Source organism: Crinia signifera, chromosome 2 (genome assembly GCF_055691185.1).
Source record: "Crinia signifera chromosome 2, ASM5569118v1, whole genome shotgun sequence".
NCBI classification, from domain to species: domain Eukaryota; kingdom Metazoa; phylum Chordata; class Amphibia; order Anura; family Myobatrachidae; genus Crinia; species Crinia signifera.
The window spans coordinates 6,506,941-6,529,290 of NC_139218.1; the positions used below are offsets into that span (position 1 = coordinate 6,506,941).

Here is a 22,350-nt window from a genome sequence, read left to right on the forward strand (position 1 = left end):
ATCTCTCTCTGGAGGAAAAACAAATATGGCTCTCTCTGAACAATTTTTGTTTTTATGCCACCCAAAAACTAAACTATTGGGGTGAATGAAATTGTTTTTTTGCACACCTGTAAGTTATGGATGCCACAACAGAGCTATTCAATTGTTTTACAGATAGGGACCTGTGACCGGACGCCTGCCCTTACGCTCTGGCTACGCCCTTCGGGTCCACAGATGGCAGTTCCTGGTCTCACGGGACCTGTTACCGTCAGTAACCGCCTGTTACTGACTCCGCAGTGGGCGGGGATATCGCTGCCACCACCAGACTCCTACTAGGTGGCGCCTGGAACCACCGCTACCTCTTTAGGCCCAAACACTGCCACCTGAGTACTACCTGCTGGAGTGTGTGCGTTGACCCGCTGCTGACACACTCCCCAACTGGCATCGGTTGGTTCCCCACTCGTCACGGACCAGACCTCTGCTTCGGTAGCAGGCAGAGCGGAACTTGGGAGACGCTGGATACTGTACCCAGAACAGCCGGAGAACAGAACTATTGCAATAATTCTGTTGGTCGCAAGATGAAAGCGTCGCCTTAAGCCAAGATGTTTTATTTGCTCAAATATAAGCCCTTAAAAAGGGCCCTCTCCTATCGCTAGGAGGCACAGAATACAGATGTTACAGCATTCAAGTCAGGCAGAAGAACAATTTTACACAGGCAGCTGCCCTCCTTTTATGCTACTCCAACACACATTACCACAGGGGGGGGTATGCCCAGCCTGTGACCTCCAACCAATCACCTTAAGTGCCAGAGATGTGCATGCATTGGGCACATTCAGCATTGACCCCTATGTACAGAGGGGAGTGGTTACTCCTCTGAGCCACAGCCCACCTGGGGGGGAGCCAGATACCACCCAGGTGCCGGTCTGTCTGGCTAGATGGAAGGTTTCCCTCCAAAACTAACTTCCGGGGAGCCTGCCAGGGGACCAGCTGAACACCTCTAGCCCAGGCGTGAGCTCCAGAGAAGGGCAGCACTGATCCCCTGCCCGCCGACGGAGAGCCCCATGGAGCTCCAGGGAACCACTCAGCTTGTTAGAAAGCTGCTGTTCCCTGCAGCTCCCAGCTTGGAGGCTATCTGGGAAAGCATTCTGTTTTGGGGGTAAAGACTGGGGGGAACCCAGCAGCCCACACAGGACTCTGGATTCCCTTGGGACATAACAAGTACAGTAAGTGCATGTTACATTAATACATTTCATAACAGTGGGTCATACATTTGTGATCACTTTCAGTGTGGTTTTATATATTGTGTTCAGCGCTGGGCTTCTTTAGCCCTGCAGCCCAGGAAAGACATCCTGGCTGCAGGGGCTCCTTACTAACACCTTTGCACAGGAACTACAGACACAAAGCCTGCTATCTGCTGTGTAGTGGCCACTGACAGACATCGTTAGCACAAGGGCTGTTTAACGTCTCATTTCCTCGTCACAGACTTCTAAATTCCTTCCTCCAGAAATGTACAAAGTGCATTTTAAGTTTAGAATGCATTCCTCAATACAATATACAAAATATATGGTGCAGTCCCAGCTTAGTGCAGTCCCAGCTTAGTGCTCCTCATACAGTTTAAAACATGTCAAGTGCCCTTGTCCAGAATGGCGCCGCAGCACGGAAGGTTAACCCCTTCAGTGCTGTGACCGTCATTAACCCCGTGTGCCGGGCTCTCCGGCCACAGGACCCAATTGTCTCACCCGAATGCAGCTGGATTGGCTGAATCCATCTATAATACTAGGTGCGGTGCTGAGGTGCTGTTTTATTGGCCAAAAGCACAACTTAGCGCGGAATGGGATCATTCGTCAGACTGCATTTAGGTCTACAGTCATTAGGTCGACCCCACTAGGTCGACTGGCAGGAAGGTCGACCTGACTTAAGGTCGACATGGGCCAAGGTCGACATGACTTAAGGTCGAATTTGCATAAAGGTCGACATGAGGAAGGTCGACTGGTCATAAGGTCGACATGGGTTTTTCACTGTTTTTTGATCCGAATGTCGACACAGTCGACATGGACACAGTTGGCAATGAGAATCGGACCCTCGCATCGCTCGCTTCGCTCGCTATGCTTCGGGCACGGTGCCTCGCTGCGCTCGGCACACTATTTTATTCTCCCACCACGCCCTAGTGGATGGTAGGGCATGAAATACCGCCTGTCGGCACATGTCGGCTCAAAAAACAGTGAAAAACCCATGTCGACCTTATGACCAGTCGACCTTCCTCATGTCGACCTTTATGCAAATTCGACCTTAAGTCATGTCGACCTTGGCCCATGTCGACCTTAAGTCAGGTCGACCTTCCTGCCAGTCGACCTAGTGGGGTCGACCTAATGACTGTAGACCTAAATGCAGTCTGACGAATGACCGTATCCCCTTAGCGCGCATATCTGGTCGCCACTGGGGAATCCGCGGCAGAAGTAATGGGCACCTGCAGCCCTTGCGCCACATCTTCAAAATAATTGATTAGCTCCGACAGGACCCGGGAAAAAAACCACATGAATTCCTCATAATGTCTTATGTAATACATGACTCTATAGGAGGGGGATTCCATTTTTATGCGCATCTAAACGAATGATCATCTGTCGGAGCTATTCAATTGTTGCTTCAATCAGACTCCCATTAGTGATGACAGATATTTCCACCCACAGATCCCGGGATGTGGCAAACTGAAATGTGTAAAAAAATCAGCTGTTTGGGTCGCACAAAACAGCACTTTTTCCCGTTGCGCCCATTAGTTGCCTGCAATAAAAAAAAAAAAAAAGATAAACACCCCTGGTAAAATTGCAATATATTCCCAGATCCATTGGCAAAAACCAAAACATCGATTTTTCATACAATCTGTTGATTTCGACCACATCGGTGCGATAAAGTGCATGAATGTATGCACATCGATAGTGTCCCCTGAGCGTAATGTTTAGCATTACTGCCTCACAGCGCTGAGGTCATGGGTTCTATCCCCACTATGTATATGTATATATATATATATATATATATATATATATATATATATATATATATATACATACATATATATATACATATATATATACATATATATATATATATATATATATATATATATATATATATATATACATACATATATATATATATATATATATATATATATATATATATATATATATATATATATATATATATATATATATATATATATATATATATATATATATATATATATATATATATATAGGCAGTGCGGACGGTGTAATGGTTAGTATTACTGCCTCACAGCGCTGAGGTCATGGGTTCTATCCCCACCATGTGTTATATATACGGGGTAGTACGGACGGTGTAATGGTTACATTACTGCCTCACAGCACTGAGGTCATGGGTTCTATCCCCACCATGTGTTATATATACGGAGCAGTACGGATGGTGTAATGGTTACATTACTGCCTCACAGCACTGAGGTCATGGGTTCTATCCCCACCATGTGTTATATATACGGGGCAGTACGGACGGTGTAATGGTTAGCATTACTGCCTCACATCGCTGAGGTCATGGGTTCTATCCCCACCATGTGTTATATATACGGGCAGTACGGACGGTGTAATGGTTACATTACTGCCTCACAGCCCTGAGGTCATGGGTTCTTTCCCCACCATGTGTTATATATACGGGCAGTACGGATGGTGTAATGGTTATATTACTGCCTCACAGCGCTGAGGTCACGGGTTCTATCCCCACCATGTGTTATATATACAGGGCAGTACGGATGGTGTAATGGTTACATTACTGCCTCACAGCACTGAGGTTATGGTTCTATCCCCACCATGTGTTATATATACAGGGCAGTACGGAGGGTGTAATGGTTACATTACTGCCTCACAGCACTGAGGTTATGGTTCTATCCCCACCATGTGTTATATATACGGGGCAGTACGGATGGTGTAATGGTTAGTATTACTGCCTCACAGCGCTGAGGTCATGGGTTCTATCCCCACCATGTGTTATATATACGGGGTAGTACGGACGGTGTAATGGTTACATTACTGCCTCACAGCACTGAGGTCATGGGTTCTATCCCCACCATGTGTTATATATACGGAGCAGTACGGATGGTGTAATGGTTACATTACTGCCTCACAGCACTGAGGTCATGGGTTCTATCCCCACCATGTGTTATATATACGGGGCAGTACGGACGGTGTAATGGTTAGCATTACTGCCTCACATCGCTGAGGTCATGGGTTCTATCCCCACCATGTGTTATATATACGGGCAGTACGGACGGTGTAATGGTTACATTACTGCCTCACAGCCCTGAGGTCATGGGTTCTTTCCCCACCATGTGTTATATATACGGGCAGTACGGATGGTGTAATGGTTATATTACTGCCTCACAGCGCTGAGGTCACGGGTTCTATCCCCACCATGTGTTATATATACAGGGCAGTACGGATGGTGTAATGGTTACATTACTGCCTCACAGCACTGAGGTTATGGTTCTATCCCCACCATGTGTTATATATACAGGGCAGTACGGAGGGTGTAATGGTTACATTACTGCCTCACAGCGCTGAGGTCATGGGTTCTATCCCCACCATGTGTTATATATACAGAGCAGTACGGATGGTGTAATGGTTACATTACTGCCTCACAGCACTGAGGTCATGGGTTCTATCCCCACCATGTGTTATATATACGGGGCAGTACGGATGGTGTAATGGTTACATTACTGCCTCACAGCACTGAGGTCATGGGTTCTATCCCCACCATGTGTTATATATACGGGGCTGTACAGATGGTGTAATGGTTACATTACTGCCTCACAGCGCTGAGATCATGGGTTCTATCCCCATCATGTGTTATATATACAGGGCAGTACGGATGGTGTAATGGTTACATTACTGCCTCACAGCGCTGATGTCATGGGCTCTATTCCCACCATGTGTTATATATACAGGGCAGTACGGATGGTGTAGTGGTTAGTATTACTGCCTCACAGCGCTGAGGTCATGGGTTCTATCCCCACCATGTGTTATATATACGGGGCTGTACAGATGGTGTAATGGTTAGCATTACTGCCACACAGCACTGAGGTCATGGGTTCTATCCCCCCCATGTGTTATATATACAGGGCAGTACGGATGGTGTAATGGTTAGCATTACTGCCTCACAGCACTGAGGTCATGGGTTCTATCCCCCCCATGTGTTATATATACGGGGCAGTACGGATGGTGTAATGGTTACATTACTGCCTCACATTACTGAGGTCATGGGTTCTATCCCCACCATGTGTTATATATACAGGGCAGTACGGACGGTGTAATGGTTACATTACTGCCTCACAGCACTGAGGTCATGGGTTCTATCCCCACCATGTGTTATAAATACGGGGTAGCACGGATGGTGTAATGGTTACATTGCTGCCTCACAGCACTGAGGTCATGGGTTCTATGCCCACCATGTGTTATATATACAGGGCAGTACGGACGGTGTAATGGTTATATTACTGCCTCACAGCGCTGAGGTCATGGGTTCTATCCCCACCATGTGTTATATATACGGGGCAGTACGGACGGTGTAATGGTTACATTACTGCCTCACAGCACTGAGGTCATGGGTTCTATCCCCACCATGTGTTATATATACACGGGGCAGTCAGAAGGTGTAATGGTTATATTACTGCATCACAGCACTGAGGTCATGGGTTCTATCCCCACCATGTGTTATATATACGGGGCAGTACGGACGGTGTAATGGTTACATTACTGCCTCACAGCACTGAGGTCATGGGTTCTATCCCCACCATGTGTTATAAATACGGGGTAGCACGGATGGTGTAATGGTTACATTGCTGCCTCACAGCACTGAGGTCATGGGTTCTATCCCCACCATGTGTTATATATACAGGGCAGTACGGACGGTGTAATGGTTAGTATTACTGCCTCACAGCACTGAGGTCATGGGTTCTATCCCCACCATGTGTTATAAATACGGGGTAGCACGGATGGTGTAATGGTTACATTGCTGCCTCACAGCACTGAGGTCATGGGTTCTATCCCCACCATGTGTTATATATACAGGGCAGTACGGACGGTGTAACGGTTACATTACTGCATCACAGCACTGAGGTCATGGGCTCTATCCCCACCATGTGTTATATATACGGGGCAGTACGGACGGTGTAATGGTTAGTATTACTGCCTCACAGCACTGAGGTCATGGGTGGAATATGTGTGCTCTATATAAATAGCTGGTAATAATAATCTCTGTACAGCGCTGTGGAATAGTAATTATGTCTGTACAGCGCTACGGAATGTGTGTGCACTATATAAATAGCTAGTAATAAATAAATATTTTTCATATACAAATGTTAAGGGTCTGTGAGGGCATTTGGGGCCTGTGGGAGTGTCAGTGAGAGGGTCTGGGCCTACATAAGACCTGGCCAGTTCCAGTATTCGGGTGCAATCCGGCATTAACAATGCAACATAAAGAGTCAGCAAATGAGCAAGATAATGAGAAGGAAGCAGAGCTGCGCTGTATACCTACACAGGGACCTGCATCTGCGCTGTATACCTACACAGGGACCTGCATCTGCGCTGTATACCTACACAGGGACCTGCATCTGCGCTGTATACCTACACAGGGACCTGCATCTGCGCTGTATACTGCATCTGCGCTGTATACCTACACAGGGACCTGCATCTGTGCTGTATACCTACACAGGAACCTGCATCTGCGCTGTATACCTACACAGGGACCTGCATCTGCGCTGTATACCTACACAGGGACCTGCATCTGCGCTGTATACCTACACAGGGACCTGCATCTGCGCTGTATACCTACATCTGCGCTGTATACCTACACAGGGACCTGCATCTGCGCTGTATACCTACACAGGGACCTGCATCTGCGCTGTATACCTACACAGGGACCTACATCTGCGCTGTATACCTACACAGGGACCTGCATCTGCGCTGTATACCTACACAGGGACCTGCATCTGCGCTGTATACCTACACAGGGACCTGCATCTGCGCTGTATACCTACACAGGGACCTGCATCTGCGCTGTATACCTACACAGGGACCTGCATCTGCGCTGTATACCTACACAGGGACCTGCATCTGCGCTGTATACCTACACAGGGACCTGCATCTGCGCTGTATACCTACACAGGGACCTGCATCTGCGCTGTATACCTACACAGGGACCTGCATCTGCGCTGTATACCTACACAGGGACCTGCATCTGCGCTGTATACCTACACAGGGACCTGCATCTGCGCTGTATACCTACACAGGGACCTGCATCTGCGCTGTATACCTACACAGGGACCTGCATCTGCACTGTATACTGCATCTGCGCTGTATACCTACACAGGGACCTGCATCTGCGCTGTATACCTACACAGGGACCTGCATCTGCGCTGTATACCTACACAGGGACCTGCATCTGCGCTGTATACCTACACAGGGACCTGCATCTGCGCTGTATACCTACACAGGGACCTGCATCTGTGCTGTATACCTACACCTGTGCTGTATACCTACACCTGTGCTGTATACCTACACCTGTGCTGTATACCTACACAGGGACCTACATCTGTGCTGTATACCTACACAGGGACCTGCATCTGCACTGTATACTGCATCTGCGCTGTATACCTACACAGGGACCTGCATCTGCGCTGTATACCTACACAGGGACCTGCACCTGTGCTGTATACCTACACAGGGACCTGCATCTGTGCTGTATACCTACACAGGGACCTGCATCTGTGCTGTATACCTACACAGGGACCTGCATCTGTGCTGTATACCTACACAGGGACCTGCATCTGTGCTGTATACCTACACAGGGACCTGCATCTGCGCTGTATACCTACACAGGGACCTGCATCTGTGCTGTATACCTACACAGGGACCTGCATCTGCGCTGTATACCTACACAGGGACCTGCATCTGTGCAGCACCGACCGGCACGCGGTGAGGAGATGAATGGAAGACTGTACAATCCCAACCCCAGAATACATCTGAGTATCAGCTGCATTACGGCACCCGTCACATGAATACAGAGAACTAGATGGCATTGTGCCGACTACAACGGGCCATTCTTATTATTGTACAGCAGCTGCAGGGGCCGGGTACCAACCAGGGTATCCGCAGAAGATGCCTGATCTGTGGGTCAGTACTCCTCCTGGAAAAGGGTGGGGCAGGAGGAAGCCAGGCTGCTGGAAAATGGGGGGAGATGAGGACAGTGCTGGTGGCTCATCTGCCATGACAGCAGCCCTTTCAGGGACAGGCGGATGCGAGGGACGGATCATACATCACAGAGCTCGGTGAGAGAGGCCCTGCTGATGCTGGGGGAGTCGTACGCCTGCATTTAAGGTGGGGCCGTCTGCAAGCCTACCCAAGACAGCTGCAGCTCCCCGCACAATGCAAGGAAACATCACTGAGGCAGTAAATGAGAGGCGCTGATAGACAGCATCAAACGCGACCGCCCCGGCTACTGGCTCCCAGACAGCAGGACCATTATGTACCATAGAGATGGAGAGGACACAGCTCCTCATTATGGCAGCAGCCTCTATAGTATTAACCATGGAGCTGCCTTGGAGACCTGCAGCAATGGCGGATTCTGCCTGATCTGTCTGACCGCAGAGGGGTCGCAAGCCTGTAGGAGTAACGCTGGGCGGTTGTGTAATAAGTCACAGCAATGCAGAACACAGCCTGCAAGGACAGGCAGGGAGGTCACCGCCATTATTACCACAGCCAGAAGCTGTTCTCAGTTACACATTGCTCTGACCGGCTTCACTATTAGGGGATGAGTGGCAGGGTGGGTACTGAGCCCCCCCCCCCCGGGTACAATATGCGCTGCTACAATGTATCATAGCCTCCGGGAACAATATGCGCTGCTACAATGTATCATAGCCTCCGGGAACAATATGCGCTGCTACAATGTATCATAGCCTCCGGGTACAATATGCGCTGCTACAATGTATCACAGCCTCCGGGTACAATATGCGCTGCTACAATGTATCACAGCCCCCGGGTACAATATGCGCTGCTACAATGTAACTCAGCCTCCAGGTACAATATGCGCTGCTACAATGTATCACAGCCCCCGGGTACAATATGCGCTGCTACAATGTATCACAGCCTTCAGGTACAATATGTGCTGCTACAATGTATCACAACCTCCGGGTACAATGTAACTCAGCCTCCAGGTACAATATGCGCTGCTACAATGTATCACAGCCCCCGGGTACAATATGCGCTGCTACAATGTATCACAGCCCCCGGGTACAATATGTGCTGCTACAATGTATCACAACCTCCGGGTACAATGTAACTCAGCCTCCAGGTACAATATGCGCTGCTACAATGTATCACAGCCCCCGGGTACAATATGTGCTGCTACAATGTATCACAGCCCCCGGGTACAATATTCGTTGCCACAATGTATCACAGCCTCCGGGTACAATATGTGCTGCTACAATGTATCACAGCCTCCGGGTACAATATGTGCTGCTACAATGTATCACAGCCCCCGGGTACAATATGTGCTGCTACAATGTATCACAGCCCCCGGGTACAATATTCGTTGCCACAATGTATCACAGCCTCCGGGTACAATATGTGCTGCTACAATGTATCACAGCCTCCGGGTACAATATGTGCTGCTACAATGTATCACAGCCCCCGGGTACAATATGTGCTGCTACAATGTATCACAGCCCCCGGGTACAATATTCGTTGCCACAATGTATCACAGCCTCCGGGTACAATATGTGCTGCTACAATGTATCACAGCCCCCGGGTACAATATGTGCTGCTACAATGTATCACAGCCCCCGGGTACAATATTCGTTGCCACAATGTATCACAGCCTCTGGGTACAATATGTGCTGCTACAATGTATCACAGCCTCCGGGTACAATATGTGCTGCTACAATGTATCACAGCCCCCGGGTACAATATGTGCTGCTACAATGTATCACAGCCCCCGGGTACAATATGTGCTGCTACAATGTATCACAGCCCCCGGGTACAATATTCGTTGCCACAATGTATCACAGCCTCCGGGTACAATATGTGCTGCTACAATGTATCACAGCCTCCGGGTACAATATGTGCTGCTACAATGTATCACAGCCTTTAGGTACAATATTCGTTGCCACAATGTATCACAGCCTTTAGGTACAATATTCGTTGCTACAATGTATCACAGCCCCCGGGTACAATGTGCGCTGCTACAATGTATCACAGCCCCCGGGTACAATGTGCGCTGCTACAATGTATCACAGCCCCCGGGTACAATGTGCGCTGCTACAATGTATCACAGCCCCGGGTACAATATGTGCTGCTACAATGTATCACAGCCCCCGGGTACAATATGCGCTGCTACAATGTATCACAGCCTTCAGGTACAATATTCGTTGCCACAATGTATCACAGCCTCCGGGTACAATATGTGCTGCTACAATGTATCACAGCCTTTAGGTACAATATTCGTTGCCACAATGTATCACACCAACTCACTAATAGAGGGCCAGGCGCAAACCGCGGTATCCATGATGTAACAGGGGACTCACTCACTGAATATAGAATGGCCACATATATGTGGGGATATCCTTAATACCTGCAATGTTATGCCGAGCGACTGCTGGACATAGGAGTAGCGGATGCCTCACCCACCCATTCTTACACATCAGCAGAACCTGGTATCCCCCACATGCTAGGCAGGACAGGGGATACCTACCTCCGCCAGCCAGCGATAACCCTACAGTAGGTGCCCATTTACAGTTCAGGCTACACCACGAAGCACAATAGGCTGGCACTCAGTAAGTGACACTAATGATGGAGTGGATACTCACGGCTGACTTTCATGCTGCCAAATGACGATGGCTGTTGCACAGGCTTGCAGCTCTCCGCAAAGGATGTGGTTCGCGGCCTCCCCGACATGGTGCTCTTCCTCTCCTTCACTCTTCTTTATAAAAGCCAGGCAACAGAAGACAGTACATCAAGGCCCGGGACCCCAGCCGAGCAACCTTGCACCCCTTGAAGATTCGGGGGGGGGGGGGGGGGGGAGCGTATAGGTAGTGGTGGTCCTCCACCCCTTGTGTAATGTCACGGTCTCCCTCCTCCCCTAAGTCTGTGCAGGTGACTCCTTAACCAGCATCCCCAGAATCAGCGCTCCAGTGCACAGCAGCAGCAGGGGGGGGGTTACAGGCCCATGTGGGAGATGGGCAGGATAGAATGTGGGGAGAGGGGCCTCAGGCCGTGGCAGCGAACTGGGACAGGGGCAGATAATGTGTGTGTGGTGGGGGGGGGGGGGGGGGGTCTTAGATTGGGGTGTAGGTGACTGCAGTATGCTTCACTCTTGGGGGGGGGGTTGTAAGGTGTCTCAGAATTTAGGGGTGGGGGATGCTTAGGTATCCCTCAGATTTTTTTTTTGGGGGGGGGGGGCAATTATGCTATTGGGGGCCCTCACACAGGGGGGTGGATGATGTTGGAGGTGGGTAATTTTAGGGCCCTCATGTAGGGGGGGTGATTTGGGGGCGCTCCTCACATTGGTGAGGAGATGATTATTTGGGGGGTGGATGTTTCAGGTGGGGGGTGATATTTGGGGAGGGGGATGTCTCAGATTGGGGGAGGGGGGCAGATGATATTAGATGTGGGGGGTGTCAGGATGGGGGAGGTAGGTATTTAGGAGGGGGGGGGGGTGGTCAGTCCTGCCCCAGAGACCCCTCTCACGCAGCAGGGGGTGCGGACAGTGCGCTCATGGCGGTCCCTTTCCCCTCAGAAGCAGGCCCAGACAATGAGCGGCTGTGATCCGGGTCCCCGCTCGGCGGATAGCGGCTGCTCGGCAGTGTCAGGCTGCGGAGAGTCCGGTGCTTCCCCCCGTTGCCCGGCCCGGTCTCGGCTCCCAGCTCGCTCGCTCTCCCTTTGTCACTCTCCGTCCGCGGACTGACCGCATTCGCCTGTCGGTTTTTTTTTCCCTTCTCCTGCAATGCTCTCCTCCCTCTCTCCCCAGTGACGTAGCGCCCGGGCGCAGTACTGCGGCTACGCTACGGACACTGCGTACTTGGGCTTGGAGAATGGGAGTAGGGGAGGGGAGCGCAGCAGCCCGTTCCTTCATGACGTCCCTTTATCGCCTCGCTCCTCCTACGGCGCTCGCTAGCGCCCGCCGGCCAATGACGCTTGCGGATGGAGAGAGGGGGCGGGGCCCGAGGTGAGAAGCGACCAATGGTCGCAGCCGTCAAGCTTCACTGAGCGCTCTCCTCGGACCCCTCCTACCGTGGCTGGCTGCTGGGATAACTCGCTGCTGATTAGCTCATGCCTGAGCGTCCTCAGAGCCTTGCCCATTTACAGAGCACAACACATGTCTTCCCCGCCTTCCGGTGTATGGAGGCCGCCGATTGGTCATCCACCTGCCATTCTTGATTAACGCCTCAGGAAAAAGGCGAGGCGAGAGGAGAAATCAATCGTGGACGCTGATTGGCTCAAACGAGCAGCTGACAGCGCAAGGAGTGTCCGGGCGGAAGTGGGCGTGGCCCGGAGGCTCTGACAGACGCCGGAAGCGCGCCCTATGACATCCATTAAGCGACCTAGAGATGGGCAAAACGGATCTTTTCGCGGACCCGGCTCGACCCGGGTCGGTCACTGAAAAGATCTAGATCCTTTGGGCGGCTCTACGGATCAGTTTGTGTAAAAAAGACAGTTATTTATGGTTTGAGTTAGTGTACCATACCTCCCAACATGACCCTTTCCAGGAGGGACACAATGCTCTGTTTCTGGACTTCCCTCTTAATGTTTGATTGTTATTACCTGTGTGGAAACACCTTTCTTGCCCATTTACCTGTTTAGAACAGGTAATAGCAATCATTCGTTAAGAGGGAAGTCCAGAAACAGAGCAAAGTCGTAGGTCAGAGATGGGGAACCTTTGGCCCTCCAGCTGTTGTTGGACTACACATCCCAGCATGCCCTGCTACAATTTGCTATTTGGCCATGATAACACTGTTGCAGGGAATGCTGGGATGTGTAGTCCAACAACAGCTGGGGCCAAAGGTTCTCTAACCCTGACCTAGGTGGTGCACTTAACATAGATAGTCGTTTGGTCGACTGATCTAGGTCGACATTAGGTCAACAACACTAGATCGACATGCTGAAAGGTCGACGTGGAACAAGATCGACATGGTTATAGGTCAACATGAGGAAGGTCGACAGGTCATAAGGTCGACATGGGGATTTTCACTGTTTTTTGAGCCGACATGTGCCGACAGGCGGTATTTCATGCCCTACCTTCCACTAGGGCATGGAGTGAGATTATAATAGTGTGGCGAGCGAAGTGAGACACTGTGCCCAAAGCATTGCGAGCGATGCGAGGGTCCGATTCTCACTTCCAACTGTGTCCATGTCAACTGTGTTGACATTCGGGTCAAAAAACAGCGAAAACCCCATGTCGACCTTATGACCTTCCTCATGTCATCCTAACGTCCATGTCTACCTTTTCCCATGTCAACCTTTTCCCATGTCGACCTTTCTGCATGTCGACCTAGTGACTGTCTGACCAACGCTTGTCTGACGAACAATCCAGTTCCCAGGACCTGGGTAGAAGTCCCGTATAAAGGGACACGGCGTGTCCCATTTACACTGCCGCTGACAGGGGTCTGACCCGCTGAAGACCCGGGGTTTTGCAGCGGTGTAAAAGGGGTATTAATTTGCTCGTTGCCAAGGGAGACTAAATTTGCTCATTGCCGAGCCCCCCCTCCCCCCCCCCCCAAATGAAAGTTAAAAGAAGGCCCCCTCCCCCTCCAAATTAAAGTTAAATGTACTACACAGCCCAGCAAACACAGATCTAGTAAAAAAAAAAAAAACACATGTGCACTGCCTAATTTATGTCTGTGTGTCTGTGTGTTCATACTTCTACTACACACCTTTCTGTGATACTACTGGTGAACTCAGGTGAAGCAATCTTGAAATGCCTGCCAGTGCCAATGCCTCTGCTCTGCTTAGTCTGCTGTTGATGTGTAGTCACCAGACCTCCCTCAGGGCTTCCAGATTCAGAAGAATCTAGATCTGCACGTGACACAGCAGCAGCAGCAGCAGCACAAGCAGCCAATTAGAAGAAAATATCTCAGCTGCCAAAGGGGGCAGTGCTGAGCTCAAGCAATGCAATGTGCATTGTATTGTATGTAATGCAAAGCGCAACCGATCCGGATCACCATTTTGGGATCGGCGGCTCGCTCGTTCTTTTGATGGATCCGTTCAAAAGAACCGGATCGTTCGCGAACGACACATCTCTAACCTGGTTGGCAGGAGTTGCTATAGAAACAAGGAGTGAGCCCAGTAGGAATAGATAGATGCGCTTATATTGGGGGGTGAGGTGGTTGCTGCTCTTATCTAGGGAGTGTTATCACCTGTGCCAGTACTGGCACTGCATTGGTAGAGTGGGAAAAGCAGAGATGGCTGTGTTGCCCCAGATATGACTGTGTGGGACCCAGGACGCGCCCCAATGGCATTTGTGTGGGGCCCATGAGGTTATCCGATGCATACCTCCCAGCATACCAGTAGCGCACGCAGGGGGGGTTTCCGAGTACCCAGAAACACACACACACCCCCCCCCAGGAATCTAAGGGCCATTTTCTGAAAGCTGAGGGTCCCCTCTTTCCATGGGTACAAGAATTTTTAAAATCGGCCCTTGGGAACCGGAGATATCTGACTTCAAATCAGTGATCCCCATCCAAGCCTGTTAATTGCTCTTCCCAGTCAGATATTTCAGGTTCTGTCTGACTTATAGTTTTTCTGAGGGAATATTCCAAAAGCTGGGACTCTCCCCCTTTGATGGACACTAGTAGCTTGTCTCTACTGTTCCCAGAACCAGAGATATCAGCCTTCCAGCAGCTGGTTACTGCTCCAGCTCCACACACCTGGTATGTAGTATTATATACTCGTGGGCAGATTGCTCTGCCTCCTGAACTCTGATCCCCTAGTCCCCAACACCATTTGGTAGGTGGGATTCTCTCGTTTTTAATTCCATTAAAATCTATTTCTGGGAAATGGAGATATCTGCAGTCAAGCAAGCTGTCCTCCCACCAGAAAATTATGAATAATAAGCCCACTCCACTATACACCCCTCCTCTGCGTATTAAACATCCTCTACCACCCTGGAAGTTATGTATCAGGGCCCCTTCATTCAGCCCAATGCCCCCATCTCCCACATCTGTACAGTAAAGGGGTAATTAGTGGAAATTACTGATCCAGGCCCTACATGCTGAGGGGTTGATATAATACCCCCTACCACCCGCGGGACATCAAAACATATACTGGGTCACCTAAGTGTCCATCTCCGTACTTTGCTCCGCATCTCTGAAAACCCCCTTCAGAAATTCCTGCGTTTGCCCCTCTCCAGGAGGACACAATGCTCTGTTCTTGGGCTTCCCTGGTAATGTAGGATTGCCAGCACCTGTGGTGACACCTTTCTTATCAGTTACCTAGCTCCCCACAGGTGCTGGCAATCATACATTATCCATACCTCCCAGCATGCTTCTCTCCAGGAGGACACAATGCTCTGTTCCTGGGCTTCCCTGGTAATGTATGATTGCCAGCACCTGTGGTGACACCTTTCTTATCAGTTACCTAGCTCCTCACAGGTGCTGGCAATCCTACATTATCCATACCTCCCAGCATGCCCCTCTCCAGGAGGACACAATGCTCTGTTCCTGGGCTTACCTGGTAATGTATGATTAACATCACCTGTGGTGACACCTTTCTTATCAGTTACCTAGCTCCCCACAGGTGCTGGCAATCATACATTATACATACCTCCCAGCATGCCCCTCTCCAGGAGGACACAATGCTCTGTTCCTGGGCTTCCCTGGTAATGTATGATTGCCATTACCTGTGGTGAAACGCCTCTCTTATCAATTACCAAGCTCCTCACAGGTGCTGGCAATCATACATTATCTATACCTCCCAGCATGCCCCTCTCCAGGAGGACACAATGCTCTGTTCCTGGGCTTCCCTGGTAATGTATGATTGTCAGCACCTGTGGTGACACCTTTCTTATCAGTTACCTAGCTCCTCACAGGTGCTGGCAATCATACATTATCCATACCTCCCAGCATGCCCCTCTCCAGGAGGACACAGTGCTCTGTTCCTGGGCTTCCCCGGTAATGTATGATTGCCAGCACCTGTGGTGACACCTTTCTTATCAGTTACCTAGCTCCCCACAGGTGCTGGCAATCATACATTATCCATACCTCTCAGCATGCCCCTCTCCAGGAGGACACAATGCTCTGCTCCTGGGCTTCCCTGGTAATGCACCTGTGAGGAGCTAGGTAACTGATAAGAAAGGTGTCAGCACAGGTGCTGGCAATCCTACATTACCAGGGAAGTCCAGGAACAGATACAGAGAAAAGGAGAATGGTTGTGCACCGCGCTAAAAAATTAAGGGGTAAGCAGCCCATACACGCTGCGATGCAGGGCTGTGCGATTTGTGCTTTGAGGTGTGCACTCCCGTGGCACCTCATCGCACAGTACAAAAAGTATGTGCTTGCACTTACTTTTTGTACTTTGTTTTCATCACATTGCATTGCATGCACAGGATACCTGTGAAGCCCGCGCAGGGACGTGTTTACCTTTGAAGGTATCCGCGTCCGCTCGCCATGCTTCGGGCTCGGTGGCTCGCTGCACTCGCCACACTAGTCTATTCTCAACTCCACGCCGACGTGGATAGTGGGGGTATGAAAAGGTCGTAGGACGCGTACCGCCGCCCCTCGCGGGCTCGCTGCGCTCGCCATGCTTCGGGTTCACGTTTATAGTGAGGGGGTGGCGTGGGGGTGCATTTAACATTGTAAGCACCCATTAGGGTGCTCAAAAGCACCCTTTAGGGTGCTTATACGATTTTTCATCGTATAGGGGGTCAAAATCTCGTCGCATCGCATGCCATCGGGTACATGGCATGCGATGCGATACGTTCATCGTACGATGCTTAAATCGGGCGCCGCCAAAATACACAAGTACCGTAGATTTATTAAGCTCGGTGAACTGATAAAGTGTCTGGTTTTTATCACCGGTCAATCAGCTCCTACCTGTCATTTTTCAAACCAAGCCTGTAACTTCACAGTTAGGAGCTGATTGGCCGGTGATAAAAAAACAGACAATTTATCACTTCACCGAGCTTAATAAATCTGCCCCTCAGTTCCAAAATGGAAAATATTAAGATGCCAAATTATAGTAGGTAATAAAAAGACACTTTAATGAGACATTTTTAACATGATAAAATAACAATTAATGTAAATTAGTTAAAAAGCTAAGAGCTGCTCAGTAACAGGAAATTGTTAAAATGCTGGGACCTACATAAGGAAAAAATGTGAAAAACCTTCTCTGGACAGTTCAGTTCCTAGGGTGTAGTCCAATTGGATTCCAAATTTGTCACTGGCGTCCAATGTAGACCAGAAAGTCCTGAGGGGTTTCTTTATCCCGTGCTGTGTTTCAGGAGTACCAAAAAGAGATCCTCTCCAGGGTGCGAGAATACTTGGAAAGTCACCAAGCTGACCACTGGGGGTTTCCTGGTCCAATGGTGGACTGGTTTGGCCACAGTGGGTCCTCCTTAGAGTATACTTATACTTGGTCGTTGTGGTCGATTACCCAGTGGGGAAAGATTAAAGTGCAGAGTCCAGATCAATTTGCCGGTGATGCAGTAAAGCCAAAGTAGGTCCCAGCAGTGTCACCAATACGTTTCGCCCATAGATGTGGCTTTGTCAAGGTGTGCGGGACTTTACCTCGATGTGTGAAGTTACTACCAGAAGCTGTACAGACTTCTCTTCATCCACTGCGGCAGTATCTTACACATTGCTGAGTTGGTGATTTTCCTATCTTGCCCTGCATAGTCTTCGTACCATTGCATGTTGTGCCCATACACTACGAGGGGCAGCATATGACAGACCGTATGCAGCCCTTTTGCATACTATGTATCGTATGCGATCCCAACCGAGCCTGCCTGAGCATTGGCCACATATTTCTAGTGCAGCCTGTGCAATCTTCAGGCTCTGATGCGCATCACATTCAACCTGGGCCCTTATTCTGAGTCCCCCAGACAAAACTGGCCCACTTGACATGAAATTCTGCCGCACATCCCACAGGTGCTCAATCCAATTAAGATCTGGGGGATTTGGAGGTCAAGTCAACACCTTGATATCTGTCATAATCGTGAAACCATTCCTGAACAATGGGCCTGATTCAGCCCTATGCGTATCTTCAGGAGACATGGCCGCACATGTGAATGAGCTCATAATCTGCCCTCTCACAGTTATTGGTCTTTAACAATTATTACAATTTATATTTTAAGAAATCGTATTTGATTAAAGTCTTGTATTCTGTATATTACAGCATCCATTAGAACCCTAGGATGAATCCCATCCGGACCTGGGGATTTGTTTGTTTTAATGTTGCGGAGCCTCTTATTAATCTCATCTGTGGAGGATTCAATACTAAGGTGGAGTTGGCTCCTCCCATATGTTGTACCTGACGGTTCCACTGTAGGCTCCTCCCATATGTTGTACCTGACGGTTCCAGGTACAACATATGGGATGTATTTATCAGTTCTGCTTTGTCCTTATCCTCAGTACAGCTATAACCATTGATGTTGGTTATGGGACCTATGTTCTATTTTATTATTCTTTTGCTGTTTATGTATTTAAAGAACTTCTTGGGATTGGTTTTACTCTCCGTGGCTATGCGCTCTTCCCTACTTTGATTACCACTTTTCAAATTTTATTTAATTGTTTGTACTTTAAGAACTCCTCATCATTCCCATTAGCCTTATACATTTTAAATGCTCCTGTCTTATTGTTTATTGCTGTCCTTACCTTTTTGTCCAACCATGGTGGTTTTTTCCCTATTGCTTTTAACCTTTTTAACTTTGGTGTTTCTAGCGAATGCTTTAGGGTTTCCCACATTTACTCTGCATTTTTCCCCTCAAATAACGCTTTCCACTCGCTTTCTTTTACAGATTCCTGATTTTTCAGGACTGCCTACTTAGGATCAGGACTGCAGGGCAGCAGACAGACACATGGCGGCGCTGTAGGGCTGGATGGGTGGAGGGTTGTCTCAGCTGCAAGTTCCCTTCAGCAGCAGTTGCCTGTGAGCCTTTACAGTGTACCTGTAAATGAAGTGTCCTTTTCATCTTGGTTGAGGATTCGAGATGGAGCGTACCATTGAGCAACGATATGCGATCAAGTTTTGTCGATTTCCGGCAAACTTTCGGAGCGTGCGCAGAGTATCACACACTACCGTCGCCTCACCCAAACAAGGGCCAAATAAACAAATCAGAGACCAAATCCTTGCTCATTGTCTTTTTGGACTCAAAGGGTGTGGTCCACAAGGAATTTCTACCTACTGATCAAACTTGTCATGATGCATTTTATATGGAAGTGCTCATTCTGTTGAGAAACACCATCCCCCCCCCCCCCTGCACGTCCGCAAGGAGACTGCAGCTACCCGGGTCCTCAATCACGACTATGCCCCAAGGCACACACTGCTGCAAGTGAGAGAGTTTTTGGCCAAGCACAACATGACAAGGCTGCTTTTACCACCCTGCAGTCCAGATCTGGCCCTGGCGTACTTCTTTTTGTTCATCCTGATCATATGCGGCCAAATAGGACACCGTTTTCAGACCGCAGGCAAAGTAGAATCGGCCGCAACAAGGACACTCAAAGACATTCTGGTTAATGCCTTCCAGGAGGCGGCCCAAGCTTGGTGTCAGGTCTGTGGTCTGTTGTGTTCCCGACTCTGACCGTGGTGGACCAGTGGAGGGCGCTGAGTAGCGGAAGGCCGGAGGCCTGATGTATGACATGCACAGGGGCAGGACCTAGCGTACCAGAGTGTTGACGGAGACCAAAAGCAGAGGCGCGGAGTCTAACCTGCCAGCGGTATTCACCAGGGACCCCCGCAAGGGGATATGGACTTGGCTGCGTCTGACAGGCAGGTCGCGGCCCCCTGCCCTGGCCCTCTGGACGTAGGCTGGGACTGGAGCTGTGAGGGTCGGAGATGACTGTAGGAATGACACTGAAGACACTGGCAGATGGAACAGTCTCTAGATGGCACAGTGTGAAAGTGTCAACACAGATGTAGACAGCGAGGTTGTCGGGATCACTCAACTGCAAGGTGGTAACTGCAGGAGGCTTCTGGAGATGGTATGCCAGGTAAGTATGATTAGCAGGAATCAGTTACTCGACTGCAGAGTGGATTAGCAGGAGTCTTCTGGGGATGACAAACCAGGTAGTAGCCGCAAGTACTGCGAGAGGTACACGGGGAGTCCGGATAACTAGGAGCCTTGGAAACAGCTGAACACAGGAGGTACTGAGAACAGATGAACACAAGTTCAAGGCAATGACTGAGTATCAGAGGCCGGAATATATCCCCCCTGCTAGGTGCTGATTGGTTAGCTGCAGCAGCACCAATCAGTACAGGGAAAGACTGAGCATACCTGAAGGTATGCAGGTGTGTGGGTCAGAGGTTACCCAGGCTGAGCAGCGGGATTGGACCCTCTGGTCAGCTGAGCGCATGTATCACGGCGGCACCCATGTCGTGCGGACTCCAGCGTGCCGGCATGTCGATTACACGGGTCAACACCAGCTAAACATGGGACATCTCGCCAGGCACTGACACCGACCAGAGGCTTAACTCTCAGCGCTGACCACCGGGAAGGTAATGGACGTGGTCTCAGACGGGGCTGAGACCCACGGTTTGTGACAGTACCCCCCCTTTTAGGGTGGGCACCGAACACCCTTTAGGCTTGGACGGATTTTCTTTGTGAAACATTTTGAGTAATCGAGGAGTATGTACATCTTCCGCATCCGCCCAACTCCTCTCCTCAGGACCATATCCTCTCCAGTCAATGAGGTATTGGAGACGCCCATACCTCCGACGAGAATCAATGATTTTGTTGATTTCAAATTCTACTCCCCTGCTGGTTCGAACTTTGGGTAGTGATGGGGAAGAGGTATGGAAGCGATTCAGGATGAGAGGACGTAACAAAGAGATGTGAAACGAGTTGGGAATGCGTAACGACTTGGGTAACTTCAACTTATACGCCACAGGATTGATCCTTTGTATAATAGTATAAGGGCCGACAAATCTGGGAGCAAATTTCATAGAAGGAACTCTCAGCCTGAGATTCCGTGTAGAAAGCCACACTTTATCCCCTGGACACAACTCAGGGACAGCTCTTCTCTTGCGATCTGCAAAGAACTTGTACCTTTTTGAAGCTTTCTTGATGTTAGAATGAACCTCTCTCCAGATTTGAGAGATATGGTTAACGGCTGCTGCGGCTGCAGGTACATCTATCGCAGGTAAAGCTTCAAAATTGGGGGCCTGAGGATGTTGACCATAGACTGTAAAGAAAGGGGAATGACCAGTGGTTGTGTGATACCTGAAGTTATGGGCAAATTCAGCCCATGGGAGGAGTCTAGACCAGTCATCTTGAGAGGATGATACATAAAGACGAAGGAAGGTCTCCAAGTCCTGGTTTACCCTTTCTGTCTGGCCGTTGGACTGGGGGTGATAGCCTGAGGAAAACTTAAATTTTATTTGGAATGCATCGGACAAAGCTCTCCAAAACCGTGCTACAAATTGTACCCCACGATCGGACACAATTTCACTAGGCAAGCCATGACTTTTGAAGATATGCTGTACAAACAGCTGAGCCAGACTAGGAGCGGATGGTAGCCCGGGTAATGGAATGAACCGGGCCATCTTGGAAAATCTGTCAACTATTACCCAGATGGTGTTGTATTCTTGAGATTTGGGTAAGTCGCAGATAAAGTCCATCGAAATGTGAGTCCAGGGACGAGATGGAATAGACAAAGGATGTAGCTGGCCGGCTGGAGCTTGTCGGGACACTTTGTGCTGTGCACATTCTGGACAGGAGGCCACAAATTCCTTCACTTCTTTTCCAATCTGTGGCCACCAGTAGGATCTCTGAAGAATTTTTAATGTCCCCTGGGCGCCGGGATGCCCAGAAAATAATGACTTGTGTGCCCAGGAGAGTAATTTTTGACGAAGTTCAGTGGGAACAAAGATTTTACCTGGAGGAGGCACAGGTGACACTTGTGTGGGAACAAAGGCGATGGGGTCAAGGATGGGCCGACTCTCTTGTAGGTCTGAATCCTCTTCCATGGAACGGGATAAAGCATCAGCTTTTACATTCTGGGTGCCTGGACGGTACAACAGTTTAAAAGAGAAAAGAGAGAAAAACAGAGACCAACGAGCCTGTCAGGGATTCATACACTGGGCAGACTGGAGGTAAAGCAGGTTTTTATGATCTGTGAAGATCGTCACGGGGAACTTGGCACCT

General features: G+C 49.5%; 1 protein-coding gene across 2 annotated transcripts in view; it reads right to left on the minus strand.

The window, feature by feature from the left end:
- GSK3B (glycogen synthase kinase 3 beta) overlaps positions 1 to 11,329 on the minus strand; it is a 104,475-nt gene extending 93,146 nt beyond the window's left edge. For both annotated transcript variants that reach the window (XM_083171499.1, XM_083171498.1), the window contains exon 1: positions 10,865 to 11,329. In XM_083171499.1, coding sequence (XP_083027625.1) covers positions 10,865 to 10,952 — 88 coding nt within the window. In that variant the 5' untranslated portion in view covers positions 10,953 to 11,329. The remainder of the gene's footprint in view (positions 1 to 10,864) is intronic.
- Between the last annotated feature and the right edge of the window lie 11,021 nt (positions 11,330 to 22,350).